The 27,508-nt window shown below is 42.0% G+C and overlaps 2 protein-coding genes across 3 annotated transcripts; both read left to right on the plus strand.

Moving 5' to 3' along the window:
* The first annotated feature begins 6,566 nt into the window (after window positions 1–6,566).
* LOC108698170 (beta-1,4-galactosyltransferase galt-1) lies at window positions 6,567–9,804 on the plus strand. Its single transcript, XM_018229458.2, has 2 exons — window positions 6,567–6,865; window positions 7,622–9,804. Exon 2 carries the CDS (start codon window positions 7,656–7,658, stop codon window positions 9,021–9,023), a length of 1,368 nt encoding a protein of 455 aa, XP_018084947.1. The 5' UTR covers window positions 6,567–6,865; window positions 7,622–7,655; the 3' UTR covers window positions 9,024–9,804.
* Window positions 9,805–19,295: 9,491 nt separating this feature from the next.
* On the plus strand, window positions 19,296–27,176 carry LOC108699506 (beta-1,4-galactosyltransferase galt-1). 2 transcript variants are annotated; one of them, XM_018231613.2, is made up of 2 exons: window positions 19,296–19,837; window positions 25,657–27,176. In XM_018231613.2, the coding sequence occupies exon 2, from the start codon at window positions 25,669–25,671 to the stop codon at window positions 26,965–26,967; it is 1,299 nt and encodes a 432-aa protein (XP_018087102.1). In that variant the 5' UTR covers window positions 19,296–19,837; window positions 25,657–25,668; the 3' UTR covers window positions 26,968–27,176. The 2 variants fall into 2 exon arrangements, with proteins under 2 accessions (XP_018087102.1, XP_041428251.1); XM_041572317.1 differs by lacking the exon at window positions 19,296–19,837 and adding an exon at window positions 19,881–20,346.
* Window positions 27,177–27,508: the final 332 nt, after the last annotated feature.

A 27,508-nucleotide genomic window follows, 5' to 3' on the forward strand; every position in this document is an offset into this window, starting at 1 on the left:
TTGCCTGAAGTAAGTTTGGAGTAGCAGCCCCTGGCACACACCACTGCTCCAATACAGATGTAGTGGACCATCCGGGGGGCCACAGGTCCCTCTCATGTCAGCTCAGATCTTTTTGCAATTTACATTTGTTCCGCTTTAGTGTTCTCCGCTCACTAACTGTATTCGCACAGGACGTTTTCTTTCCCCGAAAATTACTTTTCAGCCAAACGAGTGGCAGGCTGCGCCTCTATTTCACATGAGTGATATCCATTTAAGGCTAATATCCCGAAAACTAGAAAAAGAATAATAGGTGTTCCAAATGTGCCCCAAACCATTGCACATTCATTTGTTTTGAGGATTTACATTTCCTTTAAGTGACACTACTACTTACACTTACTACTGTACGAGAAACAATAAAGGGCAGGAATAAAACAGGCACTTTAGAGACGAGCAGGCAGTTAGAGACCACATGGGAGGCAAGTGCAACAATATGTGTAGTGGAAATACACAATTATAGGCTTATGGGCGATTACACGAAATCCCTGCAGCTTTCACACAAGCCATAAATCTCTGCTGCTGTCGGACAACTCCCTGGCTCAATAGAATAACCGAATCAGTGAATTGGGGACATCCTATATAAAGCTATGAATGTCAATGCAGCCAGTTGCTATGGGTTACTAGACCCAGGGCAAGTTTCATGACATTAGAGAGCACATAAATGTATTCAAACCAACCAACTCACCAGAGACATTACACTCCTGCTTCTCTACGTCGGACTACATGTCCCAGAATCCTCTGCCAGCTGAGAATTTAGTCTTTTGTGGAATCACATTTCAAGTTGAATGTTAACTCTCCTCCCAGCAGAATATCTGAAAGATTAAGAGAAGGGCACAGTTACAAAATGTAAATAAGTTCCTATAGATGAACAGTGAGGCTACTATACACATACACATGTACATAGAATCTACATTACAACTACATGCAGGTTACAATACACGCGCAGTGTGGTTACTATACCTGTACACAGCAGTTACTATACACACAGTCATTACTATACCTGTACACAGTAGTTACTATACACACAGTCATTACTATACCTGAACACAGTAGTTACTATACACACAGTCATTACTATACCTGTACACAGTAGTTACTATACACACAGTCATTACTATACCTGAACACAGTAGTTACTATACACACAGTCATTACTATACCTGTACACAGTAGTTACTATACACACAGTCATTACTATACCTGAACACAGTAGTTACTATACACACAGTCATTACTATACCTGAACACAGTAGTTACTATACACACAGTCATTACTATACCTGTACACATTAGTTACTATACACACAGTCATTACTATACCTGTACACAGTAGTTACTATACACACAGTCATTACTATACCTGTACACAGTAGTTACTATACACACAGTCATTATTATACCTGTACACATTAGTTACTATACACACAGTCATTACTATACCTGTACACAGTAGTTACTATACACACAGTCATTACTATACCTGTACACAGTAGTTACTATACACACAGTCATTACTATACATGAACACAGTAGTTACTATACACACATTCATTACTATACCTGTACACAGTAGTTACTATACACAGTCATTATTATACCTGTACATAGTAGTTACTATACACACAGTCATTACTATACCTGAACACAGTAGTTACTATACACACAGTCATTACTATACCTGTACACAGTAGTTACTATACACAGTCATTATTATACCTGTACACAGTAGTTACTATACACACAGTCATTACTATACCTGAACACAGTAGTTACTATACACACATTCATTACTATACCTGTACACAGTAGTTACTATACACACAGTCATTACTATACCTGTACACAGTAGTTACTATACACAGTCATTATTATACCTGTACATAGTAGTTACTATACACACAGTCATTACTATACCTGAACACAGTAGTTACTATACACACAGTCATTACTATACCTGTACACAGTAGTTACTATACACACAGTCATTACTATACCTGAACACAGTAGTTACTATACACACAGTCATTACTATACCTGTACACAGTAGTTACTATACACACAGTCATTACTATACCTGAACACAGTAGTTACTATACACACAGTCATTATTATACCTGTACACAGTAGTTACTATACACACAGTCATTACTATACCTGTACACAGTAGTTACTATACACACAGTCATTACTATACCTGAACACAGTAGTTACTATACACACATTCATTACTATACCTGTACACAGTAGTTACTATACACACAGTCATTACTATACCTGTACACAGTAGTTACTATACACAGTCATTATTATACCTGTACATAGTAGTTACTATACACACAGTCATTACTATACCTGAACACAGTAGTTACTATACACACAGTCATTACTATACCTGTACACAGTAGTTACTATACACACAGTCATTACTATACCTGAACACAGTAGTTACTATACACACAGTCATTACTATACCTGTACACAGTAGTTACTATACACACAGTCATTACTATACCTGAACACAGTAGTTACTATACACACAGTCATTATTATACCTGTACATAGTAGTTACTATACACACAGTCATTACTATACCTGTACACAGTAGTTACAATACAATTTGCTAGTAGTTACCATACATGCACACAGTAGTTATTACAGAAGCACACTGTAGTTACTATACCCATATGCAGCCATTACAATGCAATAGTTACCCAATAGTTACATACATACATGCACGCAGTAGTTATTTTATACTTTGTATAGGACATATGCAAGAAAAATAGACTTTGACTGCAATTTAATTTATTAAAGAGCGATTCACTTCCTCAATACATTAAATTGCAGTCAAAGTCTACTCCCTTGCATTTGTCCTATACAAAGAATTTAATTAATGACCTGATTGGGATATCAGCACAGGATACGCTATAGTACAAGCCACTAAGAGCAACTAGTAAGCTACACTTACTCGCTAAACTGTAATGTTATAGACACACACTGTAGTTACTATACCCTTACACAGTCGTTACTATACCTGTATGCAGTCATTATGATACAAGTTCCCAGTAGTTAAATGCATACATGTGCACAGTACTATAGACACACACTAAAGTTACTATACCCTTACGCAATCGTTACTATACAAGTTCCCAGTAGTTAAATGCATACTGTGCACAGTACTATAGACACACACTGAAGTTACTATACCCTTACGCAGTCGTTACTATACAAGTTCCCAGTAGTTAAATGCATACTGTGCACAGTACTATAGACACACACTGAAGTTACTATACCCTTACGCGGTCGTTACTATACAAGATCCCAGTAGTTAAATGCATACATGTGCACAGTACTATAGACGCACACGGTAGTTACTGCTTCTGTACATGGTAGACTCTATACATGTACACAGTATTTACTATGCCCATAACCAGCAGTTACTATACACACACACTGTTGTTACTATACAAACAGTAGTTGCTATGCCTGTACACAATACTTACTATGTTCATACGCAGTACTTACTATACATGAACACTGTCATTACTCTACAGGCAGTAGTAACTATACCTACATGCAGTAGTTACTGTAAACTATAACAAACAAGGGAAAGTTGTGCTCACCACAGTAGTTACTGTACCCAAACCCAGCAGTTGCTGAACCTGCACACAGTAGTTACTATACCCACACGCATTTACTATACACGCAGTAGTTAATGGAGTAGTTGAACTGCACCAATAGAAGTGTGGATTTTGGGCACATGAAGGAAGACGAGTGCACAACTATGTCATGATGTGAGTGTGCAGAGACAACATGTTAGTAACTATCTCTCAGTGGTATAATACACATTCAAGGAAACTTGCGGTACAAGAAAATATATTTTCGTTTGTCTAAAGATACACACAGCATTCATTTGTCAATTTCCCAGCTGCCCCCAGTCATGTGACTTGTGCTCTGATAAACTTCAATCACTCTTTACTGCTGTACTGCAAGTTGGAGTGATATCACCCCCTCCCTTTCCTCCCCCAGCAGCCAAACAAAAGAACAATGGGAAGGTAACCAGACAGCTGCCTGGTAGATCTAAGAACAGCACTCAATAGTAAAATCCAGGTCCCATTGAGACACATTCAGTTACATTGAGAAGGAAAAACTGCAGCCTGTCAGAAAGCATTTCTCTCCTACAGGCACAAGTCACATGACCAGGGGCAGCTGGGAAATAGACAAAATGTCTAGCCCCATGTTAGATTTCAAAATTGAATATAAAAAAATCTGTTTACTCTTTTGAGAAATGGATTTCAGTGCAGAATTCTGCTGGAGTAGCACTATTAACTGATTCATTTTGAAAAAAAATTTTTTTCCCATGACAGTATCCCTTTAATAACATTGGGATCACTGACCTTCCTATATATTTCTCTTTATTCCCTATTAATAACATTGGGATCACTGACCTTCCTATATATTTCTCTTTATTCCCTATTAATAACATTGGGATCACTGACCTTCCTATATATTTCTCTTTATTCCCTATTAATAACATTGGGATCACTGACCTTCCTATATATTTATCTTTATTCCCTATTAATAACATTGGGATCACTGACCTTCCTATATATTTATCTTTATTCCCTATTAATAACATTGGGATCACTGACCTTCCTATATATTTATCTTTATTCCCTATTAATAACATTGGGATCACTGACCTTCCTATATATTTATCTTTATTCCCTATTAATAACATTGGGATCACTGACCTTCCTATATATTTCTCTTTATTCCCTATTAATAACATTGGGATCACTGACCTTCCTATATATTTATCTTTATTCCCTATTAATAACATTGGGATCACTGACCTTCCTATATATTTATCTTTATTCCCTATTAATAACATTGGGATCACTGACCTTCCTATATATTTATCTTTATTCCCTATTAATAACATTGGGATCACTGACCTTCCTATATATTTATCTTTATTCCCTATTAATAACATTGGGATCACTGACCTTCCTATATATTTATCTTTATTCCCTATTAATAACATTGGGATCAACCCTCATTTTTACCGGCCAGGAGGTGGCAACATTAATGGCAGGTCATAGTTCTGCACCAACACAATTGGAAACCAAGGGCTCTTAACTGGCATCTCTAAGAAACAACTGGCATCTCTAAGAACCCAGCACAAGAAGCTCATTTCTGAACACCACCTACCTACTCAATGCAGGCACCACCTTCTTCAGCCCTAAGACCATGACGAGGAAACATTCCTTAGACCAATGACCCACAAGAACCTTTTTCTCTCCATCAGCACAAGCAACACAATTCATGTTTAATTTCTCAAGCTGCTCTTTTTACCATTTCTTTCAATTTACAATATTTATTTTCTAGCTTTCAAGATATTAGCAATTTTTAAAACTGTGACTACAATGAATTTGAAACAGCAGCCCTGAAAAGAAAGCGTTGTGGTATTTCTCTGCTTAGTACTGACTGACTTTTATGTCCCCTAACTTCAATGTCTAAGCAGTAAAACGTCACATGACAGGAAATTCATTTTCAGCCGACTGTAGCCACACTTGGGCCACAACTACTTCAGAATCAAATACATCTGAACGCCTGTCCCTCAAACAGGCTGATGTTTAGAGAGCCACATGGATTTACATATGTTAATGTGTAACGTACTCCCCCACTCCCGGCTCTGTGTCATGGAAGGGACTCCAACCCTCCAAGGCTCCAAGCTCACTCAACTTCTCAGACACTTTTCATCAATGTCAAAGTCAGCTGCTAAGGGCAAACACTGAGGAAAAGCTTGGTGTGAGCATGGTGACTGAAGGTTGACCAAGGACAGAAGATGAAGGTTGACCAAGGACAGAAGATGAAGGTTGACCAAGGACAGACGGAGTCACATGGGGCAATTTCAGAAGCATACAGTTCTCTACTGCCATAAGGCTTTAGATCTCCTGTAAAGAGAACACATACACACCCATTGCAACATTTTGTTGGACGTTGCTTGATAAATTAGGCCTCAAATGTTCTAAATATGAACTTCACATCTTTCTGAAGTAACCAGACACTGGAGCAATGGAGAAGCTCTCCTTGGGGGTGACGAATTGAGCCTTAGCTCAGTCCCTATCAGCAAGTTTCATGAAATTTTAGTCTGTAAATTCTCCTTCTGTTTTGGCCTCGTGCAATGGAAAGAATGTCCTAAATAGACAACCTGTGATATTCAGACAAACACGGCAAACCATTAGTGAGTTTAGTCAGTTGCCTAGCAAGTGCCGTGGGCTCATTTACACAACAGACAAGAAGAATGGGTATCTCCCTCCACAAAGAAAAGAGCATCTTTCCCCCAGCCAAACAGTTCAGAATAATCCAGATACTAGATCTGGCTTGAATGTATTAAGAAACCTAAAACTGGTTTAACAGAATTTTTTGGCATGTGATTTTCCCCTTCCAGACCAAAATGACTGCCCCATTTTGGGTGGAGACATTTAAATTATATGTTTTTTGATCTTTTACCTACTCTGCATCCAGAACAGCAGGTTTAGTATCCTGGATAGATGTAGAAACCAGCCTTGCACAACAGCATGTTTTAGAGTTTTAGCATTTTTTAGCCCTCTCCACCTTGCCACTCCGATTCCTCTGAAACCCATGGAACAACAGATACATGGTCAGCTGTACAATACAGTAGGATCCTGCAAAGTAATGGAGACCAATGGGTAAACATGTTGACCTTCTGAGAATGAACGTCTCATCTTGGATACGGGACATTATCAAAACTTTCAGTGACTTGGGCTTGGTCATCAACACAGAAGGAAGAGACAAGGAACAGGTGATGTGCAGAAAGAAACATATTTACGGCAGGTGTATTGTACAGTATAACTTTTCTAATGATCCTTGGTTGTTGGACCCACCACTTACAGTTTGTAAGTCCACAGCTGCCTAGTTACTTGTATTGATTAATACTGGTCACACTGGTACGTTGATAGATACTCATCGAGCTCACCCTATGATAAGTATACCCCATAGATGGCAACACTATTAACGGTGGCTGACAATATTAAGGAGGGATTAAACGATACAATTGCCCCTTAAATTCCCAACCCTAAATCAGTGAAAAGCTATTGTATAAATTAGAGATTTGCATCAATCCTGTGAGTAAATAGGTTGGGTCTCACCCCCTTATAGGTACTAGGAATGAGCATATTACCTGGAGGGTTTGCCTTGTTTTTCAAAATGATAAAAACCAAAGAGGTGCCAAGAAGATAAATCCCATGGCACGTAAAAGTATGGTTTACCGATAGGTTTTTAGGGTTGATATGAGGTTGAGATCACAGAATAGACTAATGTTTACTAACTATCAGCTACATTAATGACTATGCGCCCGTGAATAATTAGAGATTATAATGATCCATAACTACTGATTTATTACCTGTCCTGTGTTTTTCTTTTCTAAATTGTACCAATTGCCATAATTTTAAATATATTTATCTCTCACACACTACACCTAATTGGGGCTGTGTAATCTAATAAGTAGCAGGGTGCTCTGCCATCTTTAAAATAATCAAACTGTGTTTCTTTTCGCCAGATTCTCCAAAAGCCAGGCTGTAAGTCAACTCACAATGCTTAATTCCATGAGGTTTTACTTCTTTGGCTGCACCATCACACTGACCTGCTTCATACTGTCCTTTCACTGGTCACGGAGTTTACACTGGTCTGAGAAGCCTCTCCAGAAGAACATGGAGGAGCACCCCCTCCCCAGTGAAGGCAAGTTGCCCCGAGATACCATTACACCATTAAAGGACAACAGAACATATATAATTGCTCCATACTATGACAACAGACAGAGAAACATCATTCGGACTTTGGGCATTGTTCACCATTCTGAAGTAAAAGAACTCTACTGCTACTTCTTCTGTGTAAATACCACCGTCCTCCAGGTTAAAGCAACCATAGATCTCCATAAAGACCGCTTTGACTTTGTCTATGGTCTGGCAGATATCATCTGTGATGATCCAGTAGGCTGTAGCTCGACCCATGTTGCAATTGATAGGTCTCCGACTGAAAACATTTCAGATCTTATCAATTTTCCCATACAAAACAGGGTACGGGGCAAACCTACTGCCAAATTCACGGTCTGTTTCTCCGCCATGTTTGGGAATTACAGTAACGTCCTGCAGTTCATCCAGACCATAGAAATGTATAAGATACTGGGCGCCCAAAAAGTCATGATCTACCTTAACAATTGCAGCCGACAGATGGAGGAGGTCCTTCAGTACTACACCAAGGAAGGGATGGTGGAGGTGATCCCCTGGCAGATACAGCAATATCTCAAACCATCTAAAAGGTGGCGATATCCCAACAATATCACAGAAATTGGTTATTATGGGCAGCTATCCACACTAAATGACTGTATTTACAGGAACATGTACTCCAGCAAGTTTGTTGTACTCAATGACCAGGATGAAATCATTCTGCCCTTCAAGCACCGGACTTGGGACAACATGATGGAAAGTCTTCAACGGGAAAACCCAGACGTTGGAATCTTCCTCTTCGAAAACCATATTTTTCCCCAAACTGAGGTTTCCGATGGAAATTTCACCAATACATCTTCATGGAATGAGGTCCCAGGTTTTAACATACTGCAGTTTATACACCGGGAACCAGACAGACCTAATAAATTCAATGCCCGAAAAATGATAGTGGATCCGAGGGCGGTGATCCAAACGTCTGTTCACTCCACCCTGAAACAGTACAGAAACTCTATATATGTCCCCCTAGAAACTGCCCTGGTCTATCACTGTAGAGGCCCCCTGCAGCACAAATTAAACAGATCCTCTTTAATCAAGGACAACAATATATGGCGCTATAGCGAGCCCCTAATTAGTAATGTTAATTATATGCTAAATCATTTTTTAAAATCTTTACATTCAGAACCACCCAAAGTGGGTCCATCTATTTCTCATACACATTTCAATAAATCCAAATGAATAGTAACCGTGTTTAAACAGTTAACATAATGAATTTGATACAGCAGCGCCACCTGCTGGTCAGCTTGAACCAGCTACAGTTGGCTGAAAATGAATTTCCTGAGAAAAGGAAAGTCTTGTGATAATGTTGATCTGCTTAGAACTGACCAGAGAAACCTCAGATGACTCTTTTCTGCTCACTAACATCATTATATCAGCAGAGCAATATCAGAAGTCATTCCTTTTCTCAGGAAATTTATTTTCAGCCGGCTGATATGACCAACAGGTGGCACTATTGTAATGTTTCACAATACAGAATGACCCATGTCACAAGTGTTTCATATAGCAAACGCCATATTGCATGAAATAAATTTTTAAGAAAGTTTGGCAACTTTTTTATGGTAAGGAGGCACCGCTCGAACACCCTGGCCTTCAAACCTAGACGCCTGGTGCACGATGAAGGAGGGATCAGCACCAACCCAATATTACGTAGAAGAAAGGATTTCACTGGCATTCGAAGGCCGGTGCAAACAGGGATATACCCTTGCAGAAAGGTGCCCCTTTATTTATACCTGCTTACACCAGCCTTCGAGTGCCAGTGAAATCCTTTCTTCTACCTGACTTTTTATGGTCACATGAAGACAAGGAGTGTGTAGGTTCTCCCCCATGTCCTCTGGATTTCCCCACACCCCAAAGATACAGGCAAACTCATTGTCCCTAATTGTGAATGTGCAATTTAGATTGTAAGCTCCACAGGGGCAAGGAATTCTGGGAATGATGACTGATCTTTGTGCTGCATAAATAAAGGATAATAATAATAATAATATGTCTATTTTGTAATTGGTATCACTGAGACCTGGTGGGATGAAACATGTGACTAGACTGTGAAGGGTCAGATTCGGGGCTCAGATTCAGGGATATTAGTCGCCAGGCAACAAATCACCTCTTCTTCAGGGGCGACTAATCTCCCGCCGTCTAGTAAATCACCAGCAGTATGGCGCTTGGATCGCTTTGTTTTCCGAAGTTGCCCAAGGTTTCCTAGTGAGGCAACTTTGGGCGACTTCGGAAAACGAATCGCTCCGAGTGCAATCTTGCCGTCGATTTACATTTTAGCCGGCGGGAGGCAGTTCGGGGAGATTAGTCATGGTAAGTGACGAGTATGAAGCCCAGCTACTCTTACAAATAGAAGCGGTTTCACAACTAGGTCAAGTTATTACTATGGGGGACTTCAATTATCCAGACATTGACTGGGGTAATGGGGTTGCCAAGACACAAAAAGCTAGTAGGTTTGTAAATATGTAAAAATGACAACTTTTTATTCCAGCTCGTTCAAGAAACTAACTAAAACACTAAATTTCAGACGTGCAAACTTTGACAGTATAAGGGCATCTCTGCAACATATTAAGTGGGAAATGCTTTTCACAGGGTTAAACACAGAACAAAAATGGGAAGTCTTTAAAATGCTGCTTAATAAATATACTTGTCAGTATATTCGCCTTGTAAGCAAGGAACGTCGTTGCAAAGCAAGACCTTTTTGGTTCAATAGAAGCGTTGGTGTTGAGGTGGGTAAGAAAAGACCAGCTTTTAAGGCTTTCAAGTTAGCTGGGACAGCCGAAACATTTATAAGGTACAAGGAGGCCAATAAATCATGCAAAGAAGCTTTAAGCAGGCTAAAATTGATATAGAAAAGGATATTGCAGCAAGCAGTAAAAAGAATCCAAAATTATTTTTGAAATATGTAAATAGTAAAAAAATTAAGCAGGAAGGGGTGGGACCCTTAATATCAGAGGGGGGTCAGCTGGTTGATGAGAACAAAAAAAAAGCGCAGATTCTGAACTCTTATTTTTCATCTGTCTACACAAATGAGGAACCAGCTAATGAAGTTTTCCTTCTTAATTGTCCCAATTCTAGTAATACAACAAAGGATGCATGGTTCACACATGAGGAAATTCAAAAGAGACTAGAAAAAACAAAGGTCCAGGCCAGATGGTATTCATCCCAGGGTACTTAGCGAGCTTAGCTCTGTGAATTCCAAACCTCTTTACTTAATATTTCAGGATTCATTGAGGTCTGGCATCGTGCAGAGAGACTGACGAATTGCTAATGTGGTGCCTCTATTCAAAAAAGGATCCTGTTCTCAGCCTCAAAACTATAGGCCAGTTAGTCTGACGTCAGTGGTAGGAAAGCTTTTCGAAGAGTTAATAAAAGATAAGATACTGGATTTCATAGCAAATCATAATACTATGAGTGTGTGCAAGCATGGTTTTATGCGTAATAGATCTTGCCAGACTAACTTAATTTTATGAGAAACTTTTTATGAGAAGGTGAGCAGGGACCTTGATTCTGGGATGGCAGTGAATGTGATTTACTTAGACTTTGCTAAAGCATTTGATACAGTGCCACACAGAAGGTTACTGGTTAAATTAAGGAATGTTGGCCTGGAACATAGTATTTGTACTTGGATAAAGAATTGGCTAAAAGATAGACTACAAAGAGTGGTGGTAAATGGAACATTTTCTAATTGGACCAGTGTTGTTAGTGGAGTAGCGCAGGGCTCTGTACTAGGTCCCTTGCTTTTCAACTTGTTTATTAATGACCTGGAGGTGGCCATTGAAAGTACTGTTTCTATTTTTGCAGTTGATACTAAATTCTAAACGTTAGCTTTAGTGGTCCATCATAGTTTCCATTTTAATATGTACTAAGATGGTGTTGATAAGAAATCATGTGTGTACCACTTAAACACCTACAGCCTTTATAAAGAACCTATAGAGGTGTACCAAAATGGCATCTACCAGAAAAAGGCTTGGCTTACTTCAAAAAAGAGGCTTAGTTTATTTTTGAAAAAAATTCTCCCTAAAGAGATGCACCTTAGATAATTGAATACAGGGGTTGGTCTGATGTGGAGTATTCAGGGATTGGATAACGTTTTATTGTTGGAGTGTTGTGATTGGTGCCCTTTTTGTTTAAATATTGATGTTTGAGCTTCACTTACTCAGCCTATGATCAAGTGTATCTGCATGCACGCTGCAGGGAGCCCGAGCAGATGCGCTATGCAAATCTTTCATAGGCGCTCCTAGACTTCTCTCCGGTTAGAACTCTAATCATCTTGTCTGCTGTGAATCCTCGGCACCCCCACCCCTGCTGCTTGTCTTAATGGCTTGCGCTCCCAGCTCACTTAACCATTTGACATCACTAGCAGGTCGGCAAAACATGCCCAACGCACCACCACTGCCTTGCCAGAGTGTCTTCTTTCTTCATCCACCGAATCCAACAAGGAGAAGAAGCCGCACGCTGTCAGTAAGAATAGCCAGGCAGGAGAAATGGAGCACAGCAGGATCGATGGTCGCCCTGTCGCCTTTTCTGAAGAGGAGTTTCTGTAAGTTATTTCTTAATAAAGACTTTGTGATTTTAAAGTTTAATTTGTGGTGGTGTTTTTTTTTCATGTACAGTAACGAATCTTTTAAAAAACGTTTTTGATGTTACTGTTCCTTTAAATGAGAAGGATCTAGGGGTTTTTGTAGATAACAAGTTGTCTAATTTTGGGCAGTGTCATTCTGTGGCTACTAAAGCAAATAAAGTTCTTGTATAAAAAAGGGCATTAACTCAAGGGATGAAAACATAATTATGTCTCTTTATAGGTCCCTGGCAAGGCCTCATCTGGAGTATGGGGGCAGTTTTGGACTCCAGTCCTTGAGAGGGATATAAATGAGCTGGAGAGAGTGCAGAGACTAAGTGCAACTAAACTGGTTAGAGGGACGGAAGACTTAAATTATTGCATTTCTGGCCACTCCATATCAGCATTACATACGGGGGGCTTCGCCCATCCCCGCCCATAGACCAGATAGTCCCTCCCTCCCAAGCTTTAAAGCCACCCCCAGGGGCCCACATACCTCGTCTTTTTTCTTTCTGTCCTTTGCTCTGACTGACTAGAGGGTCCTTCCTAGTTTGTTACTCATCCCCTAGGTAAGCTTCCTCAGGTGGATCAGGGCAGAGTGCTTACTCCTCCTCCCTCTCTTGTGAGGACAGGGACAGGCAGGTTACTCACGGTTTAGCACTTGGCCTGCAGCAGTGCGATCCCAGAGAGTTTTCCCATGAGGCCGTGCCATGGAGGTGATCACTTAAGGTTGCCTGTGGCACTAGGAATCCGTCCATACTTTTCCCTTTGTGGGTCTCCCTGACCCGCTTCACTTAGAACCTCTGCTGCCTTCAGTAGAGGAATAGCTCTCCTTCCTCCAGACATGTGGCGGCAATCTTTTTTGTGGGCTAAGCGTGTTTGGAGCCGTCCACATGGTTCCGCGTCCATGGCGGCGGCGGCCATTTTGGATGTGGGCAAAGTCTGCGGCTGTGATGCACTTCCGGTTCCGGCCCCGGGTGTTTTTAATTCTGGTGCATCTGGTTTTCTCTTGTTGCCGGTTCTGCTCCTCTTAGGTGCCTGAAGGTTTGAGCTTCCCTGCTGCTGACTCAGCTCTGGTAGGTGGAAGGGGGTTATTGTGTCCTGCTTGCGGGGGGGGGGGGGTTCTTAAGGATTAGGCCACTCAGTGCTGCTCCATAATTCTATTTATCCTACCTTAGGGATCTTTTCAGTTCACCCCCACTTGCATGTCTATTGCATTACAGGTATCCTTTGCATGGTTTCCTACGGATTCCTCAGCCTCTACAGCCTCTGCCCTCCAAGCTAGGTAGGTCCCTCCTGTACTATTCCTTTTTTCTTTTCTTATTTTCCATTTCTTATTTTCTCTCTCTCTCCCCATTCTCTCTTTTCAGCTTGCCTGAAGATGTTGCTAAAAAACGTAGGATTAAAAGTCCCCAGTCGGCTCCCCCAGAATGCATGGGTTGTTTTAGCCCTCCCCTAGTGGGCAAAAATTTTTGCAAGTCTTGCTGGAAAGATTTCTGCAGCTCAGCCTCGGGGATTCCTGTCTTAACCACAGGGAATGTGGAAGAAGGTCAGGATCTTGTCTCCCAGCATAGGGATGCCTGGGGAGCATGTCTTTCCCCTGAGTTACAGTCGGAAGCCTTGTTAGACTCAGATGAGGAAATAGACAGCCCCCAGGATACCTTTGATCTCTCCCTTGTTACTCCACTAATTAGGGCAGTAAAGCAGACCCTGGGGGTAGAAGAGGAAAGCACAGGAACCTCAACTCTTTAAAGCAGACCCTGGGGGTAGAAGAGGAAAGCACAGGAACCTCAACTCTTAAGGTCCTGCCATCTCCTGCAAAGAACCGTCATACATTTCCTCTCTTCCAAGAGGTCTCTGACCTTATCAAGATAGAGTGGCAAAAAGCTGCAAAGAAGGTCTCCTTTGTGTCACAAGGCACTAGGTTCTCCAAACTCTATCCATTCAGAGATTCAGAGGTTAAGGAATGGGTCACTGCCCTTCAGTGGACCCAGCAGTCATACATTTGACAAAGAAAACTACCCTGCAAATTGACGACAGCGCTGCCCTTAGGGAGCCCATGGACAGACGAGTAGACTCAGACCTCAGAAAGGGGTTTCTGGTAGCTGGGGCAGCATGTGAACCAGCAGTGGCACTGGTCTCGGTGGCTAAGGCCATGTCCCTCTGGATAGATGGCATCGACAAAGCCCTTGCCGAAGGAGTGGATAGGAAGGAAATTTCTTCTAGCCTAGCAGAACTCAAACTTGCCACAGAGTTCATATCGGAAGGCACAGTAGATCTCACCAGATTAGCAGCTCGTTCTATGGCCCTATCGTTGGCGGCTCGTCGAGCTCTCTGGCTCAGATCATGGACGGCGGACGTCTCCTCCAAGACAAGCTTGTGCACCTTACCTTTTGAGGGCCTACGCCTCTTCGGGTCCAAATTGGATGACGTAATATCTAAGGCTTCTGGAGGGAAAAGCTTATTTTTACCCCAAGAAAAGAAGAGACCATCATCTTTCCATTTTAGATCCTCTATTTTTCGCGGCTCAGGAAGACCGGTTGTGGGAAGACAAGTCTCCAGACCAGCAGGTGAAAACTACAAGCCCTTTTCATGGAAAAAGGGCCAAGCGACCTTTGTCAGAGGAGACAAGTCCAGGTCATCCCAGTCTAATAAGAAGCCTTCCTGACTATCCGTCCACGATAGAAAATGTAGGAGCCAGGCTGGCAGATTTTCTCCAAATATGGATTTCTACCATCTCAGATCAGTGGGTTCTAGATATCCTGTCAAGGGGTTATCGGCTGGAATTCAACTCCATCCCAATAGAGAACCATTTTGTCACCTCTTCTTACCCCAAAAAAGGGGAAAAAAGAGAAGCCCTGGATCACTACCTACAATGGCTGCTGGAAGAGAAAGTGCTGTCTCCTGTCCTGGTAGTGGAACAAAACAAGGGGTTTTATTCAGTACTATTCCTGGTAAGGAAAAACTCAGGAGGATGGAGACCTATTCTGGACTTTAAATTAATCAACAGGCATCTGAGGGTACAGAAGTTCAAGATGGAATCAATCTATTCGATCATTGCTGCAATTCTCCCAGGAGACTGGCTCCTCTCCATCGATCTGAGGGACGCTTACTTACATATCCCTGTGACAGCCTCACATCAGCGTTTCCTTCGATTTGTCATTGGAGGGAAACATTTCCAGTTTCGTTGTCTCCCTTTCGGTCTGTCCACAGCCCCAAGAGTTTTTTCAAAGATTCTGGTCACCTTGGTGGCGGCACTCAGGCTGGAGGGGATCTCAATCTGGCATTATTTGGACGACATCCTTCTGTCAGCAAGAAACAAGGAGACTCTACTGAAACATCGAGAGAGAGTCTTAGACTTCCTACTCTCCCATGGTTGGTTGATAAATGGAGAGAAGAGCCAACTATCCCCATCCCAATCCTTGGTCTATCTAGGGGCTTGGTTCAATACCCAAGAAAACTTAGTATCTCTTCCTCCTCTGAAGATTGCGGCTATCATCAACCTAGCCTCACATTTCTTGACTCAGTCCCAAGTCTCAGCCAGAAAAATGATGTCCTTATTGGGGTCCATGGCATCGACAATACCTGTCACAAAGTGGGCACGATGGCATATGAGGCCAGCCCAGTTTTTGTTCCTGGATCAATGGAACAGGGAAACGAAAGACTGGGAGCAGCAGATTCTTCTCTCTCACCCTTTCAAAGAGTCGCTCCGCTGGTGGACCAAGGAGAAGAACCTAGAGAAGGGTTTTCCCTTATCACAACCTCAATGGAAGACACTGATCACCGATGCCTCAACCTGGGGTTGGGGGGCACACCTGGACTCGGAATGGGTACAAGGGACATGGTCCTCACGACAGACCAATGTGCCTTCCAATATCCTGGAGATAAGGGCTGCGAAGTTAGCTCTCTTTTCGTTCACAAAAAATCTGCACAATTCCTCAGTCAGGCTCCTTATAGACAATACCACGGCAGTGGCTTACATCAGGAGACAAGGGGGTACCAGGAGTACTTCTCTTCTCCAGGAGGTTCAACCTATCATCAGTTGGGCAGAGAGGAATCTGGTCTCACTGACAGCGGAATATCTCCCAGGGAAAGACAATCAGGAGGCGGATTTTCTGAGCCGCAATTCGGTGTCAAGTCACGAATGGTCCTTAAGCCAGGAGGTCTTTCAGAAGCTGGTGGAAAGATGGGGTCTTCCGGAAATCGATCTCATGGCATCACATCTCAATGCAAAGCTTCCAGTTTTCTTCTCAAGAAAACCTTGCCCGACAGCTCAAGCAGCAGACGCCATGCTTCAGAGCTGGTTCTTCAGCCTGGCCTATGCCTTTCCCCCGTTCCCGCTTATCATGAAGATTCTCCAAAAAGTAATCCAAGACAGGAGCGATTTGATCTTAATTGCACCAAATTGGCCGCGCAGGCCTTGGTACCCATTACTTCTCAAACTTTCAGTGGATCCCCCGTGGCCTCTTCCCAGGAGGAGGGACTTGCTGTGTCAGGGACCTCTCCTTCACCCAAACCCAGCGGCTCTGTCTCTTCAGGCCTGGAGGTTGAGCGCAAAAGGCTGGAAAAGTTGAGCTTACCTGAAAGTGTTATAGACACCCTGCTCAAGTCTAGGAAGTCTTCCACATCATCCACTTACTGCAGAGTTTGGAAAAGGTTTCAGCTTTTGTGCAATCAGTTTGGTTTCTCGTGGGAAGAGATCTCTCTCCCTCAGGTTCTAGGCTTCCTCCAATCCGGTTTAGAGAAAGGTCTACAGTATAGAACCCTAAAAGCTCATGCTTCCGCCATATCAGCCATTTATGGAAAATCCTGGTCTTCGGATCCTACAGTCCAAAGATTTTTTAAAGCAACCTTGAAGGTACGCCCTCCAGGGGTTAAAACCTCACCTGCCTGGAGTCTACCATTGGTCCTAGGATCCCTATCCTTGCCACCGTTTGAGCCTCTTGAGTCAATTTCATTCTGGAATCTGACTTTAAAGACCTTATTCCTATTGTTGTCCCAGCGGGAAACAGAAAAGGGCAGGCTGCTGCCACTTCTACCATCAGCAGATGGATGACCTTGTGTATCTCAAAAGCCTATCAAGCTCAGGGCAAGCTAGCTCCGGAGGGTTTAACGGCTCACTCCACCAGGGCGGTCGTTTCTTCTTGGGCAGCATTGGCAGATGTTCCTCCTTCTCAGATCTGTGAAGTCGCTTCATGGTCTTTGGCTCGGACTTTCATTAAGCACTATCGTCTGGACCTACCCTCTTCGAGAAACCATGCTTTTGCGGCAGGGGCCCACCTTGCCTTTTCTTGTCAGTAAAAAAATTTTGTATCAGCACCTCTGGTGGTTTGTGGTTTTTCTTCCCACCCCGGAAGCAAGATGGCTTGGTATATCCGTATGTAATGCTGATATGGAGTGGCCAGAAAAAATAGAGAATTCCTATCATACTTACCGTAATTCTCTTTTCCTGGCCACTCTCCATATCAGCATTTTCCACCCCTCTTCGGCCAGAAGCTTGGTATTAGACGAGGTATGTGGGCCCCTGGGGATGGCTTTAAAGCTTGGGAGGGAGGGACTATCTGGTCTATGGGCGGGGATGGGCGGAGCCCCCCGTATGTAATGCTGATATGGAGAGTGGCCAGGAAAAGAGAATTACGGTAAGTATGATAGGAATTCTCTATTTTTAGTTACCTTGGAACAAGAGCATAGTGAAGATTAAATCAGCACGTTGGGATCCTCTAGTGGCCAAACAGAAGTCTAGCTACAACAAAATGCTCCCAAGACATGCTTAAAAGTTAAAAAGTACAAGTTTAATACATATTATAAAAAATCAAACAATCCCCTTAGGGAGCTACTAATGGTGCTATCAGGCTGTTTTGGTGCTACTGAATAACAAACCCTAGCATGTGCATAATAGAGATTTAATATCTTCAATGCTGCGGATTTGCTGTAATTAAAGCTGTCCCTGCCTTCGAAAACCACAATGTCTCATATGTTCAAGTAAATCTGGGAAAGTATTGGATTTTCCTTAATCTTTGAAATGAATACATATTTTGTAACCTGACTACTATACCAAAGAAGGAAGTGCCATTTACAAAAAATGCCGACACCTCCCCCACCCCCAGGAATTCTAATATAGTTACATCCCAAAACTGAAGAAGCGACAGCTCCGGACACCCTTTTTCACGCACCACCCGGCCAGAGCACCGTCTCCCAAACTGCCTATTTCTCCAGGTAAATTTGAGCATCTCCCAGGAAATCTTCTGGAAATGGAAGTCACATGGCACAACTAGGAGTTATTTTATGTGCTCACAAGAAACAGGAAGGAAGAGACGTGGAAAAGGTGATGTAAAAGGAAGTAACACTTTTTAGGATGGCTGCATAGAGACACAATGTTGTATAAACACACACTGATGCACAAGACTAGTGTAGAGTAGGTTAGAGGATCCATCAGTGTGGGGCCAAATCTAGACAAGACAAGGCTCCCCAGAGAGAGGTGATGATGATGATGATGATGAGCAGGGGCAGTGGATTGGGGTGAGTTGAAGACTATGCTTCCCCTATAGTTATACCAAGTAGAATGGAGAGGGGGAGTTTAGAGATGGGATTTGGGCCAGATTTAGGGTGGATCAGAGGCTTGCCAGGAATGGAGGACTAGTTAATACAAGTTTACTGGAGTGTACTGATGTGAACTGTACTATATACTAAAGGGCATGGACAAAGACCTTTGAATTAAAGGGCTTGTTCCCCTTTAAATGAACTGTTAGTATGATGTAGAGAGGGATATTCTGAGACAATTTGCAATTGGTTTTCATTTTTTATTATTTGTTTTTATTTATTCAGCCGCTCTTCAGTTTGCAATTTCAGCCCTCTAGTTGCTAGGGTCCAAATTAAACTAGTAACCATGCACTGGAATATGAAAAGGAGAGGCCTGAATCAAACGATAAATAATAAAAAGTAGTAATAACAATATGCTTGTAGCCATATAGAGTATTTCTTATTTAGATGGAGGCCAGTGACCCCAATATTATATTAGTTAAGTCGCCGTTAGTTAACATATATAAAAATCCCATAAGAAAGGAAAGATTCTCTGGCTGGGGTGGGAAATAGGACTGGAAACTCATTGTCCATTGGGATGTTCTCACCATGAGTGACAATCAACGTGGAAATATGATTTACCCTTAGACTTTATGTCACTGAGGAACCTGAAGAAAAAGTATGTTGAGTAGATGAATGATTGCCAATGATATGTGGCATTTCCAACCAACTGCTTTCCATCTCCACCCACCAAGGAAGGAAGGAGTTCTATAAAACACACTTGGACCTCTTTTGCGGAGATGACTACACCTGAATAAGAGGTTGATCCAAGGAGCCGCACCTGTTCAGTAGGAAGTGCAGAGAGAGAGACATTGAGACGACTGTGCTGAACTGAGTAACGATCGTTGGCTGTAACCTGCATGTAAGTGTCCCTTTAAATGTAACAAAAAGCTTTCTGTTATATCACTGGAAAACATTGGATCTCTATGTAGGTTGGGTTACATGGACAATGCAATTTGGTTGCTATGTATATAGAGATAAATAGGGCACAACTGATATTGTACTGGCAGTCACTGCTCCGCTTGACTGGATGGCAGGAGATGCAGGGCTGTGGGTGGTTGCAGGTTTGGGCATATCTACTGCAGGGAATGGAGCGTTAATAAAATCACAGCATTGTTTGCTCTTTGCCGGACTTTGCAATCTGGAAGTGGGTACCAGGCCTTTCCGGCTCCCTCTGTTTGCTCAGGCTGATTAAAGACTTGTTAGCGCTTTGGTTCCTGCTCAGGAGCCCACATGATCTCTTCCAGGAGGGGCGGGAGGGTGGATAGCCGAGATGCCCATCAACCTTCTTGTTTGTATGTGGTTCATGACAACATTAATGTCCCTCATGCCCTTGTGATTGAGGCTTGGAGCTTGTCTATAAAGCAGGAGGTAAGTCCATATATCCACTCCCAGTATTGTATGTGGTGAGGCCAATAATCCCACACAAAGTGGTTTTATTTGTACCAACTCTGCCCTTGTCCCATTGAGATGTCTCACCGCACATTTCAGCTATTGGACATTCCCTTTAGAAATGCTCCTCCTCCCCACACTCCAAGCGCACCCCACCAATCTCAGATACGTTTACCTTCGGTCAGGTGATATCTGAAGTTTGTCAGAACCCTTTATCATTAAAAAAACGGGTTTCAAGCACAGGAGGACAGAAAATAAGTCTCTTAGTTGAGCCATAAGTCTAAACATCTAAATATCTCAGAAACCACTAATAACAGAACATGGGTGTAAATAACAGAAGTGCCTAATGAAGCACCCCCAAGTATATTGCTTCATGTTTTGGGTTTAGATGCCCTTTATATAACTCCCAGGACCCCCTTTCCGCTGCCCCAGACAAAATTCTTTCATGTCCTATTAATTTGGGTGTATTAAATGCATTTTGAGAAAATAGGCCTAACACAAAATGGGTATATATTAGGGATGCACCAAATTCACTATTTTGGATTTGGCCGAACCCCTGAATCCTTCACGAAGGATTCGGCCGAATACCGAACCGAATCCAAACCCTAATTTGCATATGCAAATTAGGGATGGGAATGGGAAAACATTTTTAACTTCCTTGTTTTGTGACAAAAAGTTACACGCTTTCCCTCTCCGCCCCTAATTTGCATATGCAAATTAGGATTCGGATTCAGTTCGGCTGGACAGAAGTAGGGATACCCCAAATCCACTTTTTTGGATTCGGCCGAACCCCCGAATCCTTCACGAAGGATTCGGCCGAATACCGAACCGAATCCGAACCCTAATTTGCATATACAAATTAGGGGTGGGAAGGGGAAAACATTTTTTACTTCCTTGTTTTCTGACAAAAAGTCACGCAATTTCCCCCCCTGCCCCTAATTTGCATATGCAAATTAGGATTCGGATTCGGTTCGGCTGGGCAGAAGGATTCGGCCAAATCCGAATCCTGCTGAAAAAGGCCGAATCCTGGCCGAATCCCGAACCAAATCCTGGATTATATCTTTTTTTAATATGTTTTTAATATATATTTTTTATTATATTAATTTTTTTACTAAATATCATCCAGACAGATGGAATGTGTACTTTCCAAAAATATATGGTTTTATGGGGTGAATGTACTTTTTTCTACCTTTGCCCCCCTCAAAACAATGTAAATGTGTTGATTTTGCAGTACATAAAATGACAGACCATTTGGGGGTCTTTGTTTTGGGGTTCCTATATGCCACCTGCTTGGGTACACCTATACATATTGGGCATCAAACTGTTCAGAGGACCCCAGGCTTTCATATTTGGGGTGATTTCTCTTGATACCTAAAAGTATGTGGGAACTACGATGCTAGAGGGTGGAAATTTTGAGGTGATTTTTGAAATGTCACCAAAATCACCAAATTTAGAAATGGTTTGCGGCTTGGTACTTTGGAGTAAAAGACATCCATACCCGATTTGGATTCGCAGGAATGTGTACTTTCCGAAAATATATGGTTTTATGGGGTGAACTTACTTTTTTCTACCTTTGCCCCCCCCAAAAACTATGTAAATGTGTTGATTTTGCAGTACCTCAAATGACAGACCATATGGGGGTCTTCCTTTTGGGGCCCCTATATGCCACATGCTTGGGTACACCTATACATATTGTGTATCAAACTGTTGATTTTGCAGTACCTGAAATGACAGACCAAATGGGGGGTCTTCATTTTGGGGCCCCTATAGGCCACCTGCTTGGGTACACCTATACATATATGGCATCAAACTGTTCAGAGGACCCTAGGCTTTTATATTCGGGGTGATTTATTTTGATACTCAATAGTATGTGGGACATACGATGCTGCATAGTGGACGTTTTGAGGTTATTTTTGAAAATGTCCCTAAAATTGCCAAACTTAGGAAAGTTTTGCAGCTTGGTGCTTTGGAGTAGAAAGACATGCATACCCATATTGGATTCGGGGGAATGTGTACTTTCCGAAAATATATGGTTTTCTGGGGTGAACTTACTTTTTTCTACTTTTACCCCCCCCCCCAAAACGATGCAAATGTGTTGATTTTGCAGTATCTGGAATTACAGAACTGATAGCTCAAATGGGGTGTCTACATTTTATGGCCCCTATATGCCACATGTTTAGGTAAACTGATACACATTGGGCATCAAACTGTTCAGTGGACCCCAGGCTTTCATATTTGGGGTGTTTTACATTGATACCTAATGATGTGTGGGAGATATGATGCTGTAGAGTGGAAGCTTTGAGTTAATTTTTCAAAAAAGTCACCAATTTCTATAAAACATTATAACTTTAGGAAACAATTGCAACTTGGTAGTTTGATATATTTACCCATTTTTGATTCACCAGAATCTGTTCTTTCTAATAATGGGTAGTTTTCTTGGGTAAACCTACTGTTAGTGGAATGTTTGGCCTTGAAATCAGAAGTATGCCGTTTGGGGAGCGGTGCTTTGGAAATTTGGTAGTGAACTGCTTAGAGATTTTGATCTATACAAGTGAGAAATCTCCATAAAACGATATATATTTGGTATTGCCGCATTCAGGAGACATACACCTTTCCAAATCGGCTGTGTTCTCGTACATAAAATAAATGATGTTTCTGATATATGTGATTGTTCTTTGTGAAACATGATTTTTTTCATTTTATTAGACACTTAGAAGCCTATATTTTTTTACAGAAGTAGAATTACACCAAAATTCTTGCATATTTTTAAAGTACAGGTTGTCCTGAAAAAAACAATATATTGTTTTACTGGGTAAACTTAAAGACCGCCCCAGGAAAGGCCCTTAAAGTGAAAGAGTACAAAATGTCTAAAAACTGCTTGGCAATAGATGTTCGCATCTAGGACAAAACGGCTGGCAGGGAAAGGGTTAAAGGGATCCTGTCATCGGAAAACATGTTTTTTTCAAAACACATCAGTTAATAGTGCTACTCCAGCAGAATTCTGCACTGAAATCCATTTCTCAAAAGAGCAAACAGATTATTTTATATTCAATTTTGAAATCTGACATGGGGCTAGACATATTGTCAATTTCCCAGCTGCCCCTGGTCATGTGACTTGTGCCTGCACTTTAGGAGAGAAATGCTTTCTGTTTTTCCTTCTCAATGTAACTGAATGTGTCTCAGTGGGACATGGGTTTTTACTATTGAGTGTTAGATCTACCAGGCAGCTGTTATCTTGTGTTAGGGAGCTGTTATCTGATTACCTTCCCATTGGTCTGTTGTTTGGCTGCTGGGGGGGGGGGAAAGGGAGGGGGTGATATCACTCCAACTTGCAGTACAGCAGTAAAGAGTGATTGAAGTTTATCAGAGCACAAGTCACATGACTTGGGGCAGCTGGGAAATGTCTAGCCCCATGTCAGATTTCAAAATTGAATATAAAAAAATCTGTTTGCTCTTTTGAGAAATGGATTTCAGCTCAAGATTCTGCTGGAGCAGCACTATTAACCGATTCATTTTGAAAAAAATTTTTTTTCCCATGACAGTATCCCTTTAAATTGTTAAGGTCCACATTGCGTCATGAAATTCCTGGGGGCAACAATGTATCTGCCACAAAATGATGCTGCCAGTAGATTTGCAGCGTGTGTGCCTGTACCTAAGCCCATAGGACAAGGGAAGAATGGAATCCAAGTGCTTCAAACACCAAGAGCCTCCTGAACAGTGAGACTATCAGCTTTTATAAGTATATAAACAGGGTACATAGTGCAAGGTCGTTAGCAGGTTGTACATTATAGTTAATGAGCGTTTGTTCATTTGCAACTCTCCTGGTTCTAAGGCAGATTAAGTCCTGCCCTTGGCTGTGGGTTCAATCAGAGGTATGTTAACTCTATATAACATTCATACCCTATAGCAAAACTCAACGCTTGTGCAGGTGTCCTACGGGTACAGTCTTAGATTGTCTGGCCTACAGAACAGTGAGACTTTTCCATATGCTTCGAAGCAGGGCTGTCTAGTGTGTGTTATCTATAGACCCTGCCCAAAGAACTCTTTTTATTCTCGAGCCATGTTTATGGAATGATGCCACTTAGCCAGTACACGAGGAGCGCAGGTTTAAGTGGATGAGGCAAAACAAAGGGTGACTTTATTTGTGAAGTATCTCAGGGTTGGGGTGTGGGTTAACTCAAGACAAAATAACAATCGCTTCCTTATCATCGCAGAGGAGGAAATATATGAAAATACTGTGGCAAGAGTATATGAACTGTACCTTATCAATGAACTCTGAAAGAGCACAATGTACAATGCTGGTGGAATTTAATCAAATATTATTATGCAAATGCAATTTGTATTCAACCCAATGTTTGCTAGAGAATTCCGTATTTGGCTGAACCAAAAAGTTATGGATTTGGTACATCCCTAGTCTTATAAAGGTGTTAAATCATGAGCCACTCTATATAGTAGGCACTAGAGATGTGCAAGTGAGGAAAAACTCAAGCCATACTCAACCCTAACATGCAAAACCTCAACCCACACCCAACCGCTAAATATTGCCTATGTAGGACCCCCATCCGACCCGTACCCACGTCTGGTTCCTAGACACGGAATCTTCAGGAGCAGTTGAGGAATGTTCTTCTCCAGTCTGAACTGCACCTAACCCTAACTCACAATGGATGGCCAAATTCCAACCTAAACCCGCTGGTCACCCGCCATATCACCAGTAAGCACCACAAAAAAACTTGAATTGGAAAAACTGATTTCTGTTAATTCTATGGGGGGAAAGGGTAATCGTCACATTATTTCATTCAAAAAATAAAAACTTGAAAGTATAAAAGCTTGAATGTAGAAAATATACCTCCTCTTGACTTGAATAGAAGCTCGTCTGGTTTTAGTTGCTGAAATTTTTCATGCAAATTTGTGAATTTTTTCAAACTTGCGTTACTTTGCAGTGATTTTCATGAACCACAGCAAAAACATGAGCTTGTTAAAAGCTCATTTTTTTGAGCATCTCAGTTCCAATTACCCAGACACATAATTTGCTTCATACGCTAATGAATAATCACCCCAGGGAGGACCATAATCGGCTAAACAGTTGAGGGCTTATTTAGGAAGGCCCCTAGAGAACCAAGTGATCATGGAATAAGCGGCCATGTCTTTGTGGTGCTCTGCACCTCTGGGGAGATTGTGTGAGACATCATAGGTAGGGTTGGAGAGCAGTAGGAACCTGCTCTGTCTGTTTCACGTTCTTCATTAGTTTATTTCCTACAATAATAATAATATTTTTTATTTCCTTTGCAGGACACCAGAGACATGTATCTCCTATGTTCCTATAAGTATTTTTGGAAATCCTGCGTGGCCTTGTTCCTCGTTTGTTTGTTTATGCTTTCCACCTATAACTATACAATGATAAGGCAACCGCGGACATTGCTAAAAGCTCAGAGGACCATGCCAACAGCTACTGGCAGCATCACCCCTCTGCAGGATAATAAAACAGTGATCATTTCGGCCTACTACGACAATAGAGAATCAAACAATGTCCGTATCATTGCAATACTCCATGTCGACAAAGTCAAGGAACTCTATTGCTGGTTTTACTGCAAGTTCAGTAATGGCTACACCCCAGTCAGAGCCCACATAGATGTTCCTTCAGACCGATTTGATTTTTCTTACAGTGCAGTCATTTTGCTCTGTGAGGAGCCCCGTCTCTGCTTTTCTCAATATATTTCCATCCATTCAATGAGCACAGGAAGAATCGATGGTGGTCCAGTGTTTGAGATTAAAAACCGTGAGCCGCTGTCCCCTTCCGCCAACTTCACCGTCTGCATTTCCACCATGTTCGGGAATTCCAGAAATGTTCTGCAGTTCGTCCAGGCAATGGAAATGTACAGGATTCTTGGAGCGCAGAGAGTTGTCATCTATAAAAACAGTTGCAGTCCAACGATTGAAAGGGCTATAGAATATTATGTATTGGAAGGTGTTGTAGAGGTGGTACCATGGCCGATTGACCGTTACTTGAGGACATCTCATGCCTGGCACCATGCCATGGATCCTAGAAATGAAATTGGCTACTATGGGCAACTGGCAGCTCTGAACGACTGTCTGTACAGGAACATGTACAAGACAAAATACCTGACGTTCAATGATATCGATGAAATTATTTTGCCGAGGAAACACAGGGACTGGAATGAGATGATGGAAGTTCTACAGAAAGAACATCCAGAGAAATCCGTCTTTCTGATAGAAAACCACTACTACCCAATCCACATCACAGACCACACGTTTGATAACGCTTTCCCCAAAGATGTCCCAGGGCACAACATACTTCAGTATATTTACTACGAACCAGAACAGCCCAATGTCTATAACAATCACAAAATGATAGTGAATCCGAGGAAAGTTATTCAAACAGGCGTTCACTTTACTTTGAAAGCTTACGGAGGAAATCTAGATGTGGCCAATCACATCGCTGGCCTCCATCATAGCAGAGAAGCCAAGCAACCAAACATTCCTTTTACATCGCTCATAAGAGACACAACCTTGTGGAAATACAGCGCCACGCTAATCCACAACGTGAACAGAGTCTTAAAGAATCTCACATATGTTGTATAGAGACATCGGCGCCATGTTTTCAGCTGCGCCGGAGAGGTGACCAAATGTAGCCTTGTGATTATGACAACTTGTCTGCTACATATTATTGCGGCATCTCCCTCCTGCAAGTAGAAAGTAAGGCAAATCCACTAAGCGCAGAAGCGCCGAACGCTAGCGTTACTCTGCTAGCGTTTGGCATTTTCGTTACTGCGCAAATTCACTAACGAACATTGGCGTAGATTCGCTAGTGTTACTTTGCACCCTTACGCCTGGTGAATTTTCGCTAGGGACATAACTACGCAAATTCACTAACGCGCGCAGTGTACTGAACGCTACCTTTTACGCCAGACTTCCTTCGCCACCTCAGACCAGGCGAAGGGCAATAGAGTAGATAGGGATTGCTTCAAAAAAAGTCAAAAATTTTTCTAAGTCCCAAAAAACGCTGGCGTGTTTTCTACATTATGGGTGATAGGCTGAAAAAGATCGAAATTTTTTTTGGGGCTCCCCTCCTTCCCCCCTACATTTCCTGACTCATGGCAACTTACCTAGACAGTGGGCACAT

This window comes from Xenopus laevis, chromosome 8L (genome assembly GCF_017654675.1).
Source record: "Xenopus laevis strain J_2021 chromosome 8L, Xenopus_laevis_v10.1, whole genome shotgun sequence".
Taxonomy (NCBI): domain Eukaryota; kingdom Metazoa; phylum Chordata; class Amphibia; order Anura; family Pipidae; genus Xenopus; species Xenopus laevis.

What these genes read in the sequence shown, in the direction of transcription:
- LOC108698170 (XM_018229458.2), top strand. Translation starts at nt 7,656, where the DNA reads ATGCTTAATTCCATGAGGTTTTACTTCTTTGGCTGCACCATCACACTG.
- LOC108699506 (XM_041572317.1), top strand. Translation starts at nt 20,209, where the DNA reads ATGATCTCTTCCAGGAGGGGCGGGAGGGTGGATAGCCGAGATGCCCAT. An exon ending in GCTTGTCTATAAAGCAGGAG is followed by an intron (nt 20,347 to 25,656) that starts GTAAGTCCATAT and finishes TTTCCTTTGCAG; the next exon opens with GACACCAGAGACATGTATCT.